Raw genomic sequence first — 17638 nt, 5'->3', positions numbered from 1 at the left:
CGGTTTCGAGGCAACAGCTTCCCGGGGAGATTTTTCTGGCGCTACAACAACTCCTAACATCCTTTAGGGTGGTATGTCAGGGGACCAACCGATTGCCCTTCTGGTGCGCCCGCACCAGGGCTCAAGGAATAAAGACATGCTCAGGTACCCTCAAGTCACAGGACTTAAGCATGGAGGAAGCCGTGGGACTAAGAACTAAGGACAACAGGGAAGCTGAGAGGCCTCCAGGTCTGGAATGGAGATGCACCTCCACCGGCTCTAGCCCTGGATACTGTCTGGGGTTTCGCAGCAAGTCGTTTTTACTCTCTGCCATTAATGGTCCCCAGCTACTCACCCAAGCTGTTCTCTGTCTTCCAGCTTCTGCCCCTGCCACACACTGAGCACATCTGGGGAGAGTATCTCACAGGGTGAGAGAAGCTCAAATGCCTACAAGGTCAGGTGGGTAGCTTCTCCTTGACAGGCCTGCTCCATGGATTTGTTCAGGTCTTTAAGAAAACAACTTAGTGGGTTAGTGTCTAGGTCCTCCTTGTCCATCCCCGACTGGATCGTATGGGATATGGGGGTGCAGACAAGCCGAGTCAAGCAGATTGGTGCGACCTTGGGCAAGCTGCTTAAGGTCTCTAAGCTTCAGTCTTTTAATGGAGATAACGACGCCCACCTGGCAGAGCCGTGGTGCTGGATGAGTTTCAAAGCCCTGAGCCTGCTGGCACAGGGTAGGTGTTAAACGCATGGCAGCTCTTGGTTATTAGGTCCCGGGGTGGGAAGGGACTATCGGGGCAGTCTGGACGCTGCCCTGCATGTGTTCCTGGCTGCCACATGCCTCATCATCTTTTTCTGGTGAGGCTGCTAATATTCCCAAGGGGACACCTGCTACTGGGCCCCTATGGTCATCATCACTGTCACTCATAATGGAAGAGGAAGCTGAGAGCTCTGAAGCTAGGAGGGGGCAGTCATTTGGAAACAATCGTCACATCCCTTTAGGGAAAGGTCCTATCTCAGTTTGGACAGGGTTTTTCTTTGGGGGTTTTTTCTGGACCCAGAGGCTGAGCAGCTGGCTTCCTCTGAGCAGCCTCGGTGGTGGGGCTGTGGGGATTTCTGCCCCAGAGGTCTGGTCATCAGAGCCAGAGGGGCATTTCCACAACAGACAAAGGCAAAGGGGGGAGGCCTTTCTGGGGCAAGCAGTGGACCAAGTGGCTATCACCTCCCCGCTTGCAGGCCCCACCTGGAACACTGAGCACCAATCCTGCCAACCAGAGCAAAGCCTACTGAACCCCAAATCAGGCCTGATTTCTGGATCTCGTGAAAAACCCCAAGATCTGGGCCCATAGGCTCGTAAAACAGTAATCTCCACAGCTGAAGGGCAGTCACTTCCCCCTGAGGCTGCCTTTGGAAGTGGAGGACGGCACCTAGATGAGTAGGAACATGATCCATGACCTTAAGGAGTTCAGAGCCACGGAGGCTAATGAGATAACATAACAAACACAAGCGAGAAAGACCAGAGGTTTAAGAGGATGACAAAGTGCCATGCCAAGAGCTATAAAGGAGGCAGGGCTCCCACTCCAGTGTGGGTCGGGGGCGGGTGAAGAGTAGATCAAAGAAAGCTTCCCAGAGATGTACATATAAAGTAGGCCTCAAAAGGATGCAGTGGATTGTTTTCCCATAATGAAAATAGCTTTATTTAATGTTTACGATTATAAAAGTAATACACAGAAATTCCAAGCAATATCAAATAGTATAAAAATTTTAAATAATGCGAAATTCCATCCCTAGAGGCAACCATAGTTAACAATTCGATCAACATCCTTCCCATATGTATATAATTTTATATAAATGCAGACCATATCATACATGTAATTCTATAACCTACTTTCATTCAAAAATGAGTTTTTCTTGTCAATAAATACAGCTATATATCATCTTCAATGGCTGTATGATACCTAATTACGCACCACAATTCATTTAATCCCTTCCTGCTGTACATTTAGATTGAGTTCAAATTTTACAACTGTAAACAATGCTACGATGGGCCTCTTTGCACAGTCTTCCTCATGGACTTGGTTTCTAGAGGTGTCTATGGGAATCCCCAGTGAATGTTCTGACACATTAACCAATGCCCTCATCTCTATTTATTCACACTCTTATCCACAATACTGAAGGCTGGCTGTTTCAGACAGGTGTAATGCTGAGATTGAAGGGAGGGATGGGGACTGAGATAGGGTGCTTCAGGAACAAAGCCCAGTATTAATAAAGGCTTCTTAGGCCACACAGAGTGAGGAAGGAAGGGGCATATGTGGAATCCGTTTCCATGAGGTATGCGCACCGCTGTGAAGGACTAGGAGATAAACAGGAAAAGGCGAGCTGGGGTCCTCTCACAGAAGGCTGTGAAGGCCAGGTGGCAGAGCCCACAGCTGGAGATCACTCAACAGTTACCTACTGATATCTGGCACCTATTTTAAGCCCAGATCTTTTCAGGGGCCATGGGGTGATAAACATGTTCCACTTTGGAGAGTTTATTGTCTAATTTTTTTATGCCTTAAATTGCTTTTTGTGCTTCAGTCACCTGCCTCCTCTCAACCTATCCCTTGTAGCAGTTGAGCTCCTATTGATACTCTAAGGCCCAAATCAAATATTACAGAATTTTTATTGTTTGGCAGAGAGAGCCAACATTAAACCACACAAGTGGTATCACAAGACATTGGCAGATGTCACACCAACCCCGGGGCCAGAAGACAGGGATAAGCTGTTCTAGTGCATTTCTAACTCTGAGCTCAGGCCTGCCTCTTCCCCAATGTGGAGCTGAGAATCTTAGCCAGTGACTCTGAAGACCGGGTGTCCGGTTCAGTCATGTGGCAACTGCAGCAAAGGTGTGTCCTTCCTTGTTGCAGGAGGGATCACCATTCTCTTCCCCTTCCCCTCCACTCAACCCCCAGGCTGCTTGAACTGGTGGGGAAAATCCCACCACCTTAGGGCCTGCTGTCCCTCAGAATCCATGGTCTTCAATCCCATGTGGGCCCTAAGCACGTTCAGCAAAGGACACTCCTTCCATCACCATGTTCCCTCCTCAACCAGTTCCTGACCCCATCTTTAGATTTCCATTATCTTCTCATGCTTTTAAAAATTTGAGCTGCACAGGCATTCTTTATTTTCTTTAGCGTTCTCAGCTACAGGTGCATTCACAATGAAAAGCATCTGGAAAGAGCTTAATGTTACAAATATCTCTACGTGTGACACTTCCGATCATTTCTACTTCTTGCGTTTGTTCTGTCACTGACTACTCATCCTCGCTGGGGTCTCTCCAGCTCTAAACCCTCACCTTCAGGACTCCAGAGCCCAGAGATTCATGGGGGAAATAACCCAAGGGGAAGCAGGAGAAGTAAGACTCATCTCCATACCTCTTCTCTAAACCACTTGACTCAAAATAGGTAAACTAGATATTCCTATCTGAGAACATTTTAATTCTTCCCCAGCCACACCAAGCAGCGAGGCTCCCTGCTCTGTGCATTTTTGCATTTACTCCCAGACAGGGCTGATGGCTATTCCCTTTATCTCCTCTGAATTTTATTAACATGCTAGGTCTGACCCACCTTTAAATCAATCAAAGCCAGCTTTCACTCTGGATCTCCCGCATCTCTCAGCACAGTCCTCCCTTCCCATTTAGAGGAGCCTCTGACACGGTCAGCACTTGCTGTGCCCTCTGCTTTCCTGCCCATCTGCTCCAAACCCATTTGGCCTCCTGTATTACCTATGTCATGAAAGGCTTCACCGTCTACCCTGAAATCCAAGCCAGAAGCTGGCGGCTCAAGCCAGCCACCATGCTCTCCCTTGGGCCTCTCATCAGATCGGTGGCCAGACCACAGTGGCTCTTCGCCAGGTCCTCCACCTCTCTCTGAGCTCCAGCACCATCACTATGGCCCTCCTCGGCACTCTGGCAGGCTCTCCTTGCCTCCAGTCTCATACCTTCTGATATGCCTACATCACAAATGTGACCATGTTATCTCCTGCTTAGGTCCCTCCAGGAGCTCCCCACATTTGCAGGATAATGTTCAAAGTGCCCCACAGGTCACAGGCACTGTGTGATCCGGCTCTTGCTCGTCACTCTCCGTGGGCCATCCACTAACTTAACTCTGCCCACATCGAGCCGCTTGCATTTCCCTACATGTGCCCACCTCCCACTACACGACACAGGGAGGCAGAATGGTCCCAGCAGAAGAAGCAAACACCTCTTCACCTTTAAGACAGCTCAAACATCCCCTTCTCCAGTTTCTTTCTCCTGAGTCCCCAGGTGTAATGACTCCATCTTCGTGGCACTATCCCCCCCATACAGCCCAGTACACTTAACCTGCTATTGACCTTCTTAATTTCCATGTCCGCAAGCTCTGCACAGAAATGCACAGGCCCCAAAGACAGCTGGCCCTATCAGCCTCGAGATAGGAGGCCGAGGAGGAAGTTCTGAAACCAGAAGGGAGCCCATCCCAAGGAAATAATAAAAACAGACTTACATCAGGATGATCACTGGATGGAACATAACAAAGCAAGGAGAAAGTTTTAAAATTTAGTCTGGAGAAAAGAGTTACAAATATGGAAAGGGAGAAGATAAGAATAAACTTTATGGAGCTAGACTGAAAATATCAGTGTGGATTCATGATTTTTAATATCTAATTCTTTATATCATCTATCTCCATCTCTCTCAATATTTCCATATATTTTTATCTGTAGCTATTTCCTTGCTCTGTCTGCCAAAAGCCTAGAAGCAATGACATCCCAGTAGCAATGGGCACACTCAGCACCCAGCTCTAGGTTTCTAAATATCATTCTCCATTAAAAGGAATCATGATTCCCTGGAGAAATGGCTGATTCCAGGGCTGGGGCAGGGAAGATACAAGATAAGCCTGAAGCATCTTGTTAAGCCAGAAAGTAAGAAAGTGTTAAAAAAAAAAAAAAATGAAGGGGACATATTAAAAAGACACAAGAGCCGGATAGAAATCTGGGACAGTTTGAGAATCAAAACAAATTAAAGCAATGGCTTGCAACTTTGAGTAAATAGGATTCCATTGATCCGTACTTATAAACAAGTAGATTAATAAATAGGGAGGAAAAATGCTGTTCTTTAGAAGTAGAATGCCAAACAATAAATGTAGAAGAAACTATGGAGTGAGAAAATCACACTGGATGAGGAATAAAATATTTACATGATATCAAAGTATCTCCCCACAAATAACTTATTACAACAGGGAAAAGAGTAAATTTAAAAAGGGAAACCTGGCAGACATCAGCTTAACCAAGAGATCAGAGTTAATGTTAGCATTAATGGGACCAACTACCATCACATGCCAACGTAAGATGCACTGAGGACATGTCACTTCTGTGGTGTTCTTGCCCAACATACAAAACCTAATCTAGTCATGTGGAACCATGAGACCAATCCAAGTTGAGGAACATTCTACAAAATACCTGACTGTATTCTTCAAAAATGCCAAGGTAATAAAAGGCAAGGAAAGGCTCAAGAAGTCTGGATTAAAAGAGACACATGTAATCATGTGTCACAACTAAATGTAACACATGATCCTGCGCCAGGAATCACTATGAAGGACATTACTGGGACAGCTGACACAATTTAAATAGAGAGCACGTGTTAGATTAACAGTATTATTATTTTTTTTTTTTTCCGGTGTGTGGGCCTCTCACTGTTGTGGCCTCTCCCGTTGCGGAGCACAGGCTCCGGACGCACAGGCTCAGCGGCCATGGCTCATGGGCCCAGCCGCTCTGCGGCATGTGGGATCTTCCCAGATCAGGGCACGAACCCGTGTCCCCTGCATCGGCAGGCGGACTCTCAACCACTGCGCCACCAGGGAAGCCCAGATTAACAGTATTTTATCAGTGTTATACTTCCTGTTTTTGATAAGTGGTTATGGTTATAAATTATGAGAGGATGTCCTTATTCTTAAGGAAAGGCATACTGAAGTTTTGGGGTAAAGGGGTACAATGCCTGCAACTTACTCTCAAATGATTCAGAAAATACAACATGTAAATACAGATAAAGCAAATCATAAGTCATAAAGCAAATGGGATAAAAATGTAAACACTTGGTAAATGTGGGTAAAGGATATATGGGAGTTCTTTGTGATATTCCTGTAACTTTTCTGTAAGTTTAAAATCATATTAAAATTTTAAAAGTTACCAAACAAACCAGGAATCCAACAGCAAGGGATGAGTCAGAATTATGGTACAGTCACTCTATGGAAGCCTTAAAATTACACAGCCTTACAAATAAAGTCTGTGAAGATAGATAACAAAATAGAAGAAATGCTTATAACTTATACAGTGTTGAATAATAAAAGCAGGATACAAAACATTTTATGTGTATATTATTACAACTAAGCAGAGCAAGCATATAAGACTGGAAGGATAAAATCAAAGGTGGTAATAAGGATATTAGGGGAAGCTGATTCACTGTTATACAGCAGAAACTGACACACCATTGTAAAGCAATTATACTCCAATAAAGATGTTAAAAAAAAAAAAGGATATTAGCGGGGAGGGAGAGATTGAGTGACTTTTTCTAAAAAAATAAAAATAAAAAAATCCACATATTGAAAAAGTACTTGCCGGCACTGGCACTCCCCGTCAGGCTGGTGGACTGGAGATCAGCGCTGCTTGCTGTTTACTGCCGGTTCCTGCCTCACGCTGCCCTCCCCAAAGGTTGACATTGCCCCCACAAGAACTGACAGAGCCGGGCATCTCTGCAGCTGGTAGGGCTGGGAGTGGGGAGGTTCCTGCGTGCAGGCAGCCTGCCAGCCTGTCCCACAGAGCAGCTTCACAGTCTGCTCTGACCAGCAAGCTTAGCGGCTGCGGACAGCTGAGGGGAAGCCCGGCATGGGTGCATCCAAGACTGGGCCTCCCTGGCCAGGCCAGCACAGAGACCCCTTTGAACGCCCTCGGCTTGTGCTGACCACACTCGGGCCTCTTGCCGGCATGCTCCCCCCTGGGCACAGATAGTGAAGCTTCTTGGAACTCAGAAGGTTTAGGAATTCTGGGATGACTTTATTTAGAGCCAGAGTGCCTGGTTCTGTTGTCAGTGGGATAAAGTGCTAAGTCCTTATCAGTCCTTTACATTTTTAACACGGACCAGTCTACTGAGGACATGCTTTGATGGGCAGCAAAAAGATGTTCAGAATGCAAGGCTTTGCGATCAGAAAGCAAGACTCTCAGAGAACCCTGGGCAGCTGAGGGAAACAGGGCAGGAATAAAAGTGAAAGCTGGCCTCCTCTGCAGGAGAATTGCTTTTGTCCCTCTTATTATAAGAGATGTGTTTAAAACTCCTTCCCTAAAGAAGTAGGAATAAGAGTTAAATAGATTAAGAGACCCTCAGAACAGGTAGCTGAGGTAGACAGAGAAAAGGAAATTCCAGATCCATAGGGAAGCAGGAGCAGAAGCTTGTGAACTCCTGTGGAGAGGAAGTAACTATACCTGGCTATACCTGGGCATTTCTTGGTTAGGAGTATTCCAGACCTGCTTCCCAACTGCTCCCCAGCCTAAAGCAAAAAGCACCACCATTCTGAGTCATGTGACCCAATTTTAAAGTATTTTATTACATAATCTTTTCATGGCACCATCAGGAGTAACAGAAAATGTTATTCCCAGTTCCTAACCACATCCTGAAAAATATACATTTGTATTTATATATTTATATCAATACTCCACCCCTATCCCATAATTCCACCATCTAGTATAGGTTTTTTGCTTAAAGCAAGAAACTATTCTCTCAGGTAAGAAAATATATATGGAAGCTAAATGTAGGACTGGTTAGAGTGACTGGGGACAGCTTGGCCATGGGGGCAGGGAGGAAGGGGTGAAGTCCAGGCTAGGCAGGATGCATCACTGGGGTCCAGCAGAGGTGGAGGAGGACAGTGTATAAAAAGGCAGCGTCAGGCAGGTGGACTCTGGTGTCCTTGGTCCATTAGGAGATGGCCTTTGCCTCAGGAAGGAAGGCTTCCCAGTACTTTGCCAGCTGCAAAGAAGTGGGGTCAGTAAGCAAGTGTCCCCATTTAGTGGCAGAGCCTGAGCCTGGAAGGGGAACAGGCACAGTGCCAGGGCACTCTCCCAAGTGCCTCAGCCACCCACAGGGAGGCCTGGGCTAAGGCCAAGCTGAGGAAATGGCTTCGCTGACAGTGGACCTTGGAACAGATTGGCCAGCCAGCCACACTGCCCTTACCTCTCTAGACTGAGGGAAGCATCAAGTGCAAGGGCAATATCTGAAGACAGTCCTGGTTCTACCCTGGAGGAAGTACCCCCATGGGGGCCACAGCTTGGCTCAGCTCAGTCAGCTCCTCACAGGCAGCCACTGTTTCACATACTGATTGGGGCCTCAGCCTCAAGAGGGTTAGGTGGTATCACGGGGTTATAGGGAGAGGAGAGCTGGGGTTTGTTCTTAAAAACTAACTCATTATAGGATTAGGGCAATCCTGCTTAGGAAGAGACCCTACTGGATGTGCCACGTTAGAGAACCAGGACCTACTTTCAAGTATTGATTAAGCAGGGCGCAGCCCCTCTGAAGCAGGGCCAGATCATCCTGTCACTAAAGCCATAAGTAGGCAGCTGGCCTTCAGAGCAAGCAAGAGAGGATGAAAGCCATGCATAAGTTACATACCTGCTGCTGCGAATACAGGAGTGTCTCAAGGTACTTGATCACGTGGTTTTTGAAGTCCTTGGATTTCTCTTTCTAAAGGAGACAGGATTCTACACTGACCATCCAGACAGTTGCTCCTTCCCCTCTTGATAGGGTGCTGATGTTTTTTGCTGACCAAGGCTGAGCACAGCCTCATAAAGTAGAGGCAGCAGCTGGATTGGCTATAATTTCCAGCCAAATAGCCTCTTGCAAGGTTTTCTTGAATGGTGGCAGGGTGGGGAAGGGGAGTAAAGGGTTTATGACAGCTGCAAGCTTTGTTCTGTGCTCTGGTCCAGCAACAAGTGTAGGACAGCCACTTTGCCTCAGGAACAAACACACGAACATGAACACACACACACACACACACACACACACACACACACACACACACAGGCGGCCACGCCTGTTCACAACAGCTGCCAAGTCACCGGCACCGCCATCTGTCTCCCTACTCAATAGAGACTTGGACAAAACCAACAATGTTACTAAACCAGGCACTGCACACTTGTGAGAAGTAGGATCTTCTATCTCACCTCAAACCGTATCACTTCTTTTCGGACCACAGTTGAAATCCTTTCAAAGTCCCTTTCATACTGAGTCACCCGAGACTCCCACTGGGAAGAAAAGGAAAGAAAGGATCACTTAATATATTATGGTATTAAGTCTTTACCTTTGAATAGAAATTCTGTATCTGAGACCTCAATTGGCATTTGTCTGTCCCTCTGGGTAAGACTAGATATGGAGATTCAGCACGTAAGCCAGAGTCCAGTAGAAGGCCATCTTTCAGGCTGGCTGGGAAAGAGATGCCGCGTGCCTCAGGCCAAGCCTGGTTCCTAAGAAAGCTCTGGTACCCCAGAGGCTCTGGTTTAGGTATTCGCCAGCAAAGCTGGGAGCCCCACAGAAATGAATTTAGTTCTCACCGGGGGGGCACATCTGAATCATCTTGGAGCTTTTCAAAGACCCAGCCAGGACTGCTCCTGCAGAGATTCTAATTTGGCAAGTTTGAGTGGAACAGGAAAGGAGAAGGAGGGCCAGGTCTCATGGCAAGCCTGGATCATTCTCAGAGGCCTCCCCAGCAGCTGTCCTTTAGACTCAATCAGTTCTCTTGCCTGCTGTGGGGTTCTGGGTGGGATGGGACCCAGGCTCATTCAGGAGCCAGCAGAACACCCCTGCTGGGCTGCCTCGGGGGCCTCACCTCTACGATCTCATCCTTGGCCTGTTGCAGCTTGTCAGGCTTGTTGGCCCACAGCAGCCGAGCCTCAGCCTCCCGCTTCTTCTGCAGTGTGGCTTGAGCATCCTGCCAGCGCTGCCACATCTTCATGCGCTGGTCAAAGGCGGCCTGTGAAGGTGGAGGTTGGGGAAGAGCACAACCAGCCCTTCAGGAGCTCTGCTGGCTCTGCCTTGGGGGGCTCTCCCAGCAGCTGTGCTAGGGAAGGACCGAGCAAGAGCGGGTTCTGCAGCCACGTGTTAGTGCCCAGCTGGAAGTTTAACATCCAAAAGCACAAGCTTGGGTAAGACTCCTCTCCAAGGATCCAGTGGGCCAGCGCCATGCTGCTTCATGCTACTCCCAAGGCTGGAGGGCTGGGAGCACAGTAGGTGGCCTGATGCTGGTGCCCAGTCCTATGGCTTTGGAACTGCCTCTCTCAGATCAGTCAGTTCATGAGTCTACACACTTTCCCTGAGTCTCTGCCATGTGCCAGGAGCTAAGAATACAATGGGGAATGAAACACATGGGCCTGCTTTCATGGAGCTTGTAATCTAACAGGAAAGGCTGACACTGTACTACTAATTGCCAATAAGTAATTATAAGTATGCAGAGTACAGAGAAAACAAGCACAGTACTGTAATAAAACTGGGGATCTAGCTTAGCCTGGGAGATACATCAGGGAAGGCCAACCCAAGGAAGCAAACTTTAAACTGATACCCGAACAATATACAGGGTGAACTTAACAGATCTTTAAATAAACACTTAAACCTACCACAGGGACACACTGCTTTCATCTCATCCATACATTCAACTGTTCTAGGCTATCAAGGCCCCCAAGAAGCTCTCCAAAGTCCACCTGCTGGTTTTCCATGTTTCTAGCTCCTTGACCACAATCAGCGTTTCCAGAGGATAGCTGTTTGGCCTAACAAAACCATCCTGCACCACCACTGGCTTTGTAGGCTTCAAGAGGCCTGAATGAAAGACCTGCGTCTGGGGCAGCCTCCCAGCCCTGCTCCTCTTGCTCCCCTTCCCTACAAGAGCTCCCTGGATGTTTTCTAGGCCTCCTTAGTGCAGGCCTTTGCCGAGACTTGAGCCTTAGGGAGTGAAATGACACCAAAGTTACCTTCCCCCGCATTGTCACTGCTGCTCACCTCAATTTCTAAACAGCTGAATGTCAAAGGATTAGGTAAAGGGTGACCTCAAATCCAACCTAACCCCCTGGGCTAACTGTGGTACAGCTGCAGGTTCAGCAGAAAAGAAACATCTGTTCATCTCTCCAACCCCACAGCTAGCTCATGATTACGAGGAGGGCAGGTGAGGGGTCTCTGAAAAAAGACCAGCTTGCAGTTCTGTGCTCTAAGGCGAGCTGCCTCAGCTAGACCTCCCTCACCCCTGTCCATACTGGCTCACCTGGCTTGAAGGTCATATCCAAGTGCCGAGTTCTCCAGAGACCCCAAACAATACTGCTCTCTGAAAGCTTCCCCAGAGAGAACCCTTCCCTGGGACGGCTCTCCAGTCTAAGTAGTCTGACCAGTTCCAAAAACTCCCAAGCAGGTTATTTTTTCAGCCTCTTATCACTCTGGAGTTAGCAGCAAAGCAAACAGCAAGGGGAGAGGACAATGAGCAACCTCACAGGCTATATTAAGCACCTCTACCACGGAGGAAATGAGAGTCCTGGGTGCAGCTTGGCTCTTGACAATACAGGAGCTCTCTGGCAAGGGCGAGGTTGGGGACGGGGAGTGGAGGTGGCTCTGCTCCAACTCAGAGGCTCATACATTCTGGTCCCAACCTGGGTCGGGCAGACTCAGGCCCTTTTAGGGCAGGCGCCAGGCTCCCTCTTGGCTCTTTCCTCTGTCTCAGGGAGGCCATGTGAGAGCTAATATCACTGCCCGGTGAAGCTTCCTTGGCCACTCTGAAAGGTCAGGGGAAACCAGAGTGCCCTGGTCACCAGAAGAGAAGGTGAGGTGCTCGACCTGAGGGGCAGGCTGCAGTGTTTCTACCGGTGCGGTCAGCAAAGCTCACAGAGGGCTCTGGTGACAAGCTCTCTTGCCCCCTGGCCACACTCCTCCATGCAGCCAGTGCCAAGCCAGTTCTGTTTAGTTACCTGACTGCCCACATTGGAGGGACAAGTGGAAGCCAGCAAGAGCTCTTACCAGGGCAAAGCCGCCGCTTACTGTTAAGGAGGCAAACACCAAAGGACTGAGGAAGTCACTGCTCCAGGGGGACAAGACCGCAGGTCTGTAATAAACCTTGCTTGAAGAAAGGAGCATAGAGGATACTGTCCAGCTTCAACAATAAGGAGGGCCCTACTTGGAAATTCAAGAGTGGTCTTTTCTCCAAATTCATTTAAAAAACTGGCTGTGGGCCTCAATGTGACTCAGTGATAACTAAAAGTTTAATGGACTTTTGGTTTACGAGACACCTTCTCTTTTGAGAGCAGAAAAAATTATTTCGAGCTATAATGGATGAAACCATCTTGGGAACGGGAAGAGCAAAGGAAAAGACAAATTAAATCAAGTGGAGGAGAAAGAGGAAAGGAATGAGACGCTTACACGGACTATGGCCAGGAGGCGAATATAGTCACTCAGGAGCTCAGCAAGGAGGAAGAAGTCATTGTTGGCCTGTTCCTGGTGGAGCTGCTCGATCTTTTCTTCCACCTCAGCCAGCTGGGAGAGTGCCCGTGACAATGCTGTGTTGTCCTCAGAGCTCCCGAGCATGGCGAGACTCTTTGCAAACTGGGATGTGTTCAGCGCTAGCTCTGGAAGGAGGAAGATAGCAGAGGCCTCTGATCTCCCAAGGAAAAGGGACAAGTCGGCTGGCACTGCAATGGGTGCCTTAGCAATGCTGGCCCCCGCATGTCTGGCAACTGTGGGCTCTGTAACCTAGTCACTTACACCACAGCTAACTGTATTCAGAAAGTGAGGGCAATGCAGCTCGGTCACTTGAGCAGGGAGAGGTAACTGCTGATCTTAGTTTCCCTAGGTTAGGCTTACTTGGAAGAAGCAGCTCCAATATTCCTGGAGAACCAGGGGCCAGTTAATAAAAACAGGCCAATGGCATGATTCTGATTTTTACGTTAGAGCTTGTGGTAAGCAGCCTTCTGCAAGAGTGAGTGTATGCACACTGCATAGTTTTGCATGCGGCAGAGCAGGACAACTTTGTTGTATTTTAAGCTTTGGTTCACTCTCCCCGCCACCCCCCCCCATCTCTTTAAAAACGTAAAAACCATTCCCAACCCAGAGCAATAGGCCCATGGCCAGATACAGCCCATGGGCTGGGTCATATTTTGCCAACCCTTACATTGCCCTCATTCTAATGGTTTTCTGCCTGTTTAGAGTTCTGATTATCAGCATGTTTAAGGCAGAAAAGGAAAGCATTCAAACTTGGCAAATTTCACTAGCTCTTAAGTAAATCTCACCAAAGAAAGGTGAAGAAGGGTTAAGAGACATATATGGTTTCCCGCATTTACATATTGCTCATTGGACCATGTAGCTAAGGCATGTAACATCATTTTGGATATAAGCCACCAACTCAAATGCCACCAACAGAAGCCTACATCCCAGGTCAAGCTGTAACTGGGATGGCTTCCCTGTACCTCTCCCAGGTAAAGAGTACAATGTCCTCAGTGGTGGAGTCATGTTTCTTGCCAGGAGATGCAGGGCATATCTTTTCGATAAGAACATCAAGGACCAGGTGGGCTGAGAATTTCAACTTGAATGGCTGAGAGGCTTGGGAACAGCATACCCTCCCATCTCCAGCTCACTGGAGACATCAGTTTCCCCCAGTTCCAAGTGCATTTTGGAGGTTTGTTACCTTTCCTGTGGTTGACTAGAGTTTCTACAACGGCATGCAGTTTCCGTAAGCGCTGTTCCTCACACTCTACCTCCTGGAGCTTCTCCTCAAACCACTGAAACACACAGGCCCAGAGCTTTAAAGGAGGCTACTCATACAGGTGTAGAGCAGTCTTTCCTTAGCAGTTTTTTTGTTTGTTTGTTTTTCAAAGGGACTGAATTATCATAAAAAGAAAGTCTCTAATCTCAGAAATTTCAGGACTCCTCAAGGCTTCTGACCCATAAGCCTGAGGGGGTAGGGAAAGCTGAGAGGCACAGGGCTACTCACAATGTCTGATTCATTCATCTTGATGGTCATTTTGCTGACTGCATCTGTGGCTTTGTTGAACATCTTGAGGAGACCAGCACCACTGAATGTCTGGGTACCCACGGCGCGTGGCAGCTACAAGACCAAGAAGGCAGGGTGGCAAGTTATCTGCTGCCCCTATTTTAGGTTCAGAAGAATTAGTATCCATCAGATGGCATGCCCAAAACTTGCCAAACAAATTATTTGAACTGTAGCTTGTTATTTTCAAAGGCAGTTAGACAAATCCATAACTAGCATGTAAAGAGAAAAAAAAAAATCAAAGGACCACATTAAATAGAATCAGCAAAATTTTCAGCTTCTGATATTGTGTGCAGAAAGAAAGCAGAGTGTGTTACGTGGCCAGGTGACCTCACGTTGAGATAGTCTGCCCACCTAGGCATGAACTTCTTAAATACCAAACACGCTTTTGTTAAAAGTCAGAAGTTCTTTTGGATGCATACTCTGCACACAGCTAGACTTAAAATCTTGAGACACTTTGAAGTCGTGCTGCAATTCCATTTGGATTTTCCTCAGTGAACAAAGGTCCAAGGACAAGAACATAATTTATTCAGATTGAGGCTACTTTTAGGGACAATCTAGTTAAGTCAAGCATTCCGAATACTTAGAAACAATTTGACTAGTTCAGTCTTCCCACTCCTTTCCGAAGGCATGAAAGGGATGCTGAAGAATCCATAGTGTATATAGTATACCACGCTGAACAATTAGATTTTAGTGCCCAGGACTCTTGAGGCATTGGTTCTCAACTCAGGGCCATTTTGCCCGCTAAGGGACATTTGGCCATGTCTGGGGATAATTTTGCTTATTAAAACTGGAGGCAGGGGGGACTTCCCTGGCAGCGCAGTGGTTAAGAATCCACCTGCCAATGCAGGGGACACAGGTTCGATTCCTGGTCCGGGAAGACCCCAGATGCCGTGGAGCAACTGGGCCTGTGCACCACAACTACTGAGCCTGCGCTCTAGAACCCGCGCACCACAACTACTGAGCCCGCGTGCCTAGAGCCTGTGCTCTGCAACAAGAGAAGCCACCGCAATGAGAAGTCCAGGCACCACAACGAAGAGTAGTCCCCACTCGCTGCAACTGGAAAAAGCCAGCATGCAACAATGAAGACCCAACGCAGCCAAAAATAAATAAATAAATAAATTTATAAAAAAATAATAATAAAACTGGGGACAGGGAGGTGGGGGAGGGTACTGGCATCTAGTGGATGAGGCCAGGGATGCTGCTAACCCTACAAAGCACGGGACAGCCTCCACAACAAAGGATGATCCAGCCCAAATGTCAGCAGTGCCACTGGAGAGAAACCCTGCTCTAGGGGTACCAAGCAGGGCGTGAAAATGAAAAGTGGATTTAGGGATCCCAGAGGAAAAAAAAGATTTAGAGCATTAGACAGAGAATTTTTAATTTAAAAAGTTCATTTTGGGGGCTTCCCTGCTGGTGCAGTGGTTGAGAGTCGATATATTTCACCTAATTCTCCAATTATTAGCAACTGAGCTGTCTCTAGTTTTTCACAATCATGAATAGCCTGCGCATAGCCTGTTAAAAAAGACTGTCCACTTGAATCAACACTTTTGCTATATGCTGGCAGTTCTGTGCTCTGTGGTAACTGGTTTTGAACTAAAAACCCCTCAGCTCCTGGCACAAAATAAGCATTCAAGTTGAGCCAAGTAGTAACCTATGAAAGACATTCCAAGGACTTGCCCAACAGATCACTGTGTTGATCTAATAAGACAAAGACAAAACTAGGTTGCAGTCTGACCTCTACAACCAGTTACTTTTATTTATTTATTTATTTATTTATTTGCGGTACGCAGGCCTCTCACTGTTGTGGCCTCTTCCATTGCAGAGCACAGGCTCCGGACGCGCAGGCTCAGTGGCCATGGCTCATGGGCCCAGCCGCTCCGCGGCACGTGAGATCTTCCCGGACCGGGGCACGAACCCGTGTCCCCTGCATCTGCAGGCGGACTCTCAACCACTGTGCCACCAGGGAAGCCCTACAACCAGTTACTTTTGACTGCAGGCAGAGCTTCTTTTATTTCAGAGGCTGAAGAATACTTGTCACTTTTGGGTGCTTACGAACTAGGATGTAGTCTGAGACTAGGCTATACACGGGTGCTCAAATATTTGTTGAATGAACTAGTTTCATTTCACAGGGGCAGATATGAATTGTTAAATTCAGTTTGTACAATACTAACCTCTTCTTTTTCCAAGAACTCCCTGACATCAGGGTCCTGTAACATGGTAGGATGATTCACAATCCTCTGAAGGTACCTACAGGGTAAGGAGTTATCTGGTTAGCTGACCTGGCCTCACAAGGTTTGGAGTATCATACAGTGCTGGCAGGGGTACAATGTCTCTCATTACTTTAAAATGTCCTCAGATAAGGCACTTAAGTACAAGCACATTCAAGTTCATATTCTTCACATTTCCAAAAAGGGAAGAAAAATAACTGCTCAGAAAGTGACCTCAGAGCCATTCATGTTTGACTGTTGAAGAAGGAGAATTTGATTGCTCACTCAAGGTGGGGAAAGAAGATGTTCTGTTCCTGAGGTGGGAAGGAAAGAGACTTAGGAAAGGTTAGAGATAATATGGAGGTGGGAATCTTTAATTCACTCAAGTTTCACCACTACTAACTCCAGCAAATATCTCATCGTAATTAAGTCTCAGTTTCTGCTTCTCATTTGTTCTCATGGTATTCAAGAAAATAGTTTTAGGGTACTTACCTTTCTAGAGCAGCCCTCCGTTTTTCAAGAAATTCTGCAGAAGAAGAGTCTTCCTTCCCAACTTTTACTTTTGTCATTCCTGGAAAAGAATTTAAAAAGCAAAAAAAAAACAAAAAACAAAAAACCCATATATCATCATGAAAAGCATAAGGCTATAAAAAAAACAGCCCACAGGAGGAAGGCAATGAGGACAGCTCTACAAAATACAACCAAAGTCCACATCTATGTCACGAGCAGGCATGAACAAAAGGTTCTTTTCATGACAGTCAATTTTTAAACTAGTCTTAAAGTGCTGAAGGTTCTACGCTCTGGGATTTCCAGAGCATATGTTTTCTAAAAGGGGGCCATGGGGCTCTGAATAAAGATTAACAGACATCAGTTGATTGTAATGGGAAGATTCCTTGCCCCATCTCCTTCCCCTCATTCAGTTAGTACATTACAATCTGGAAGGAACAGCAATCATTGAAGACTCCAGCATACCAATACAAACACACACACACACACACACAACTGTAGAAGCTAAAACCAGAGCCTCCTATTGCACTCAAAGAAAGAGACCATGTCAAAACATACTATTTCTCTAGACCACGTGTAATTTACAGGAAAATGCTGGAAATAATTTTTTTAATTAATTAATTAATTTTTGGCTGCGTTGGGTCTTTGTTGCTGCGCGCAGGCTTTCTCTAGTTGTGGCGAGCGGGGGCTACTCTTCGTTGCAGTGCATGGGCTTCTCATTGCGGTGGTTTCTCTTGTTGCCAAGCACGGGCTCTAGGGTTTTAGTATTGTGGCTCGCGGGCTCTAGAGCACAGGCTCAGTAGTTGTGGCACACAGGCTTAGCTGCTCTGCGGCATGTGGGATCTTCCCAGACCAGGGATCGAACCAGCGTCC

The 17638-nt window shown here is 47.0% G+C and overlaps 1 protein-coding gene across 3 annotated transcripts in view; it reads right to left on the bottom strand.

The window, feature by feature from the left end:
- Positions 1-349: 349 nt before the first annotated feature.
- Positions 350-17638, bottom strand: part of SNX1 (sorting nexin 1) — a 42470-nt gene continuing 25181 nt past the window's right edge. The window contains exons 7-15 of one of the 3 annotated variants that reach the window (XM_019947986.3): positions 16751-16829; positions 16223-16298; positions 13992-14105; positions 13686-13779; positions 12425-12630; positions 9861-10004; positions 9199-9279; positions 8648-8719; positions 350-485 (exon numbers count right to left, since the gene is read on the bottom strand). In XM_019947986.3, the coding sequence (XP_019803545.1) occupies positions 480-485; positions 8648-8719; positions 9199-9279; positions 9861-10004; positions 12425-12630; positions 13686-13779; positions 13992-14105; positions 16223-16298; positions 16751-16829 (872 nt within the window). In that variant the 3' untranslated portion in view covers positions 350-479. Of the gene's footprint in view, positions 486-7568; positions 8009-8647; positions 8737-9198; positions 9280-9860; positions 10005-12424; positions 12631-13685; positions 13780-13991; positions 14106-16222; positions 16299-16750; positions 16830-17638 lie in introns of those variants that run through there. The other 2 variants (XM_019948004.2, XM_004315230.3) reach the window with 2 other exon arrangements.

This window comes from Tursiops truncatus, chromosome 2 (genome assembly GCF_011762595.2).
Source record: "Tursiops truncatus isolate mTurTru1 chromosome 2, mTurTru1.mat.Y, whole genome shotgun sequence".
NCBI lineage: Eukaryota > Metazoa > Chordata > Mammalia > Artiodactyla > Delphinidae > Tursiops > Tursiops truncatus.
Note: the sequence above shows the minus strand (reverse complement) of the source record. Positions and strands in the feature narration are given on the sequence as shown.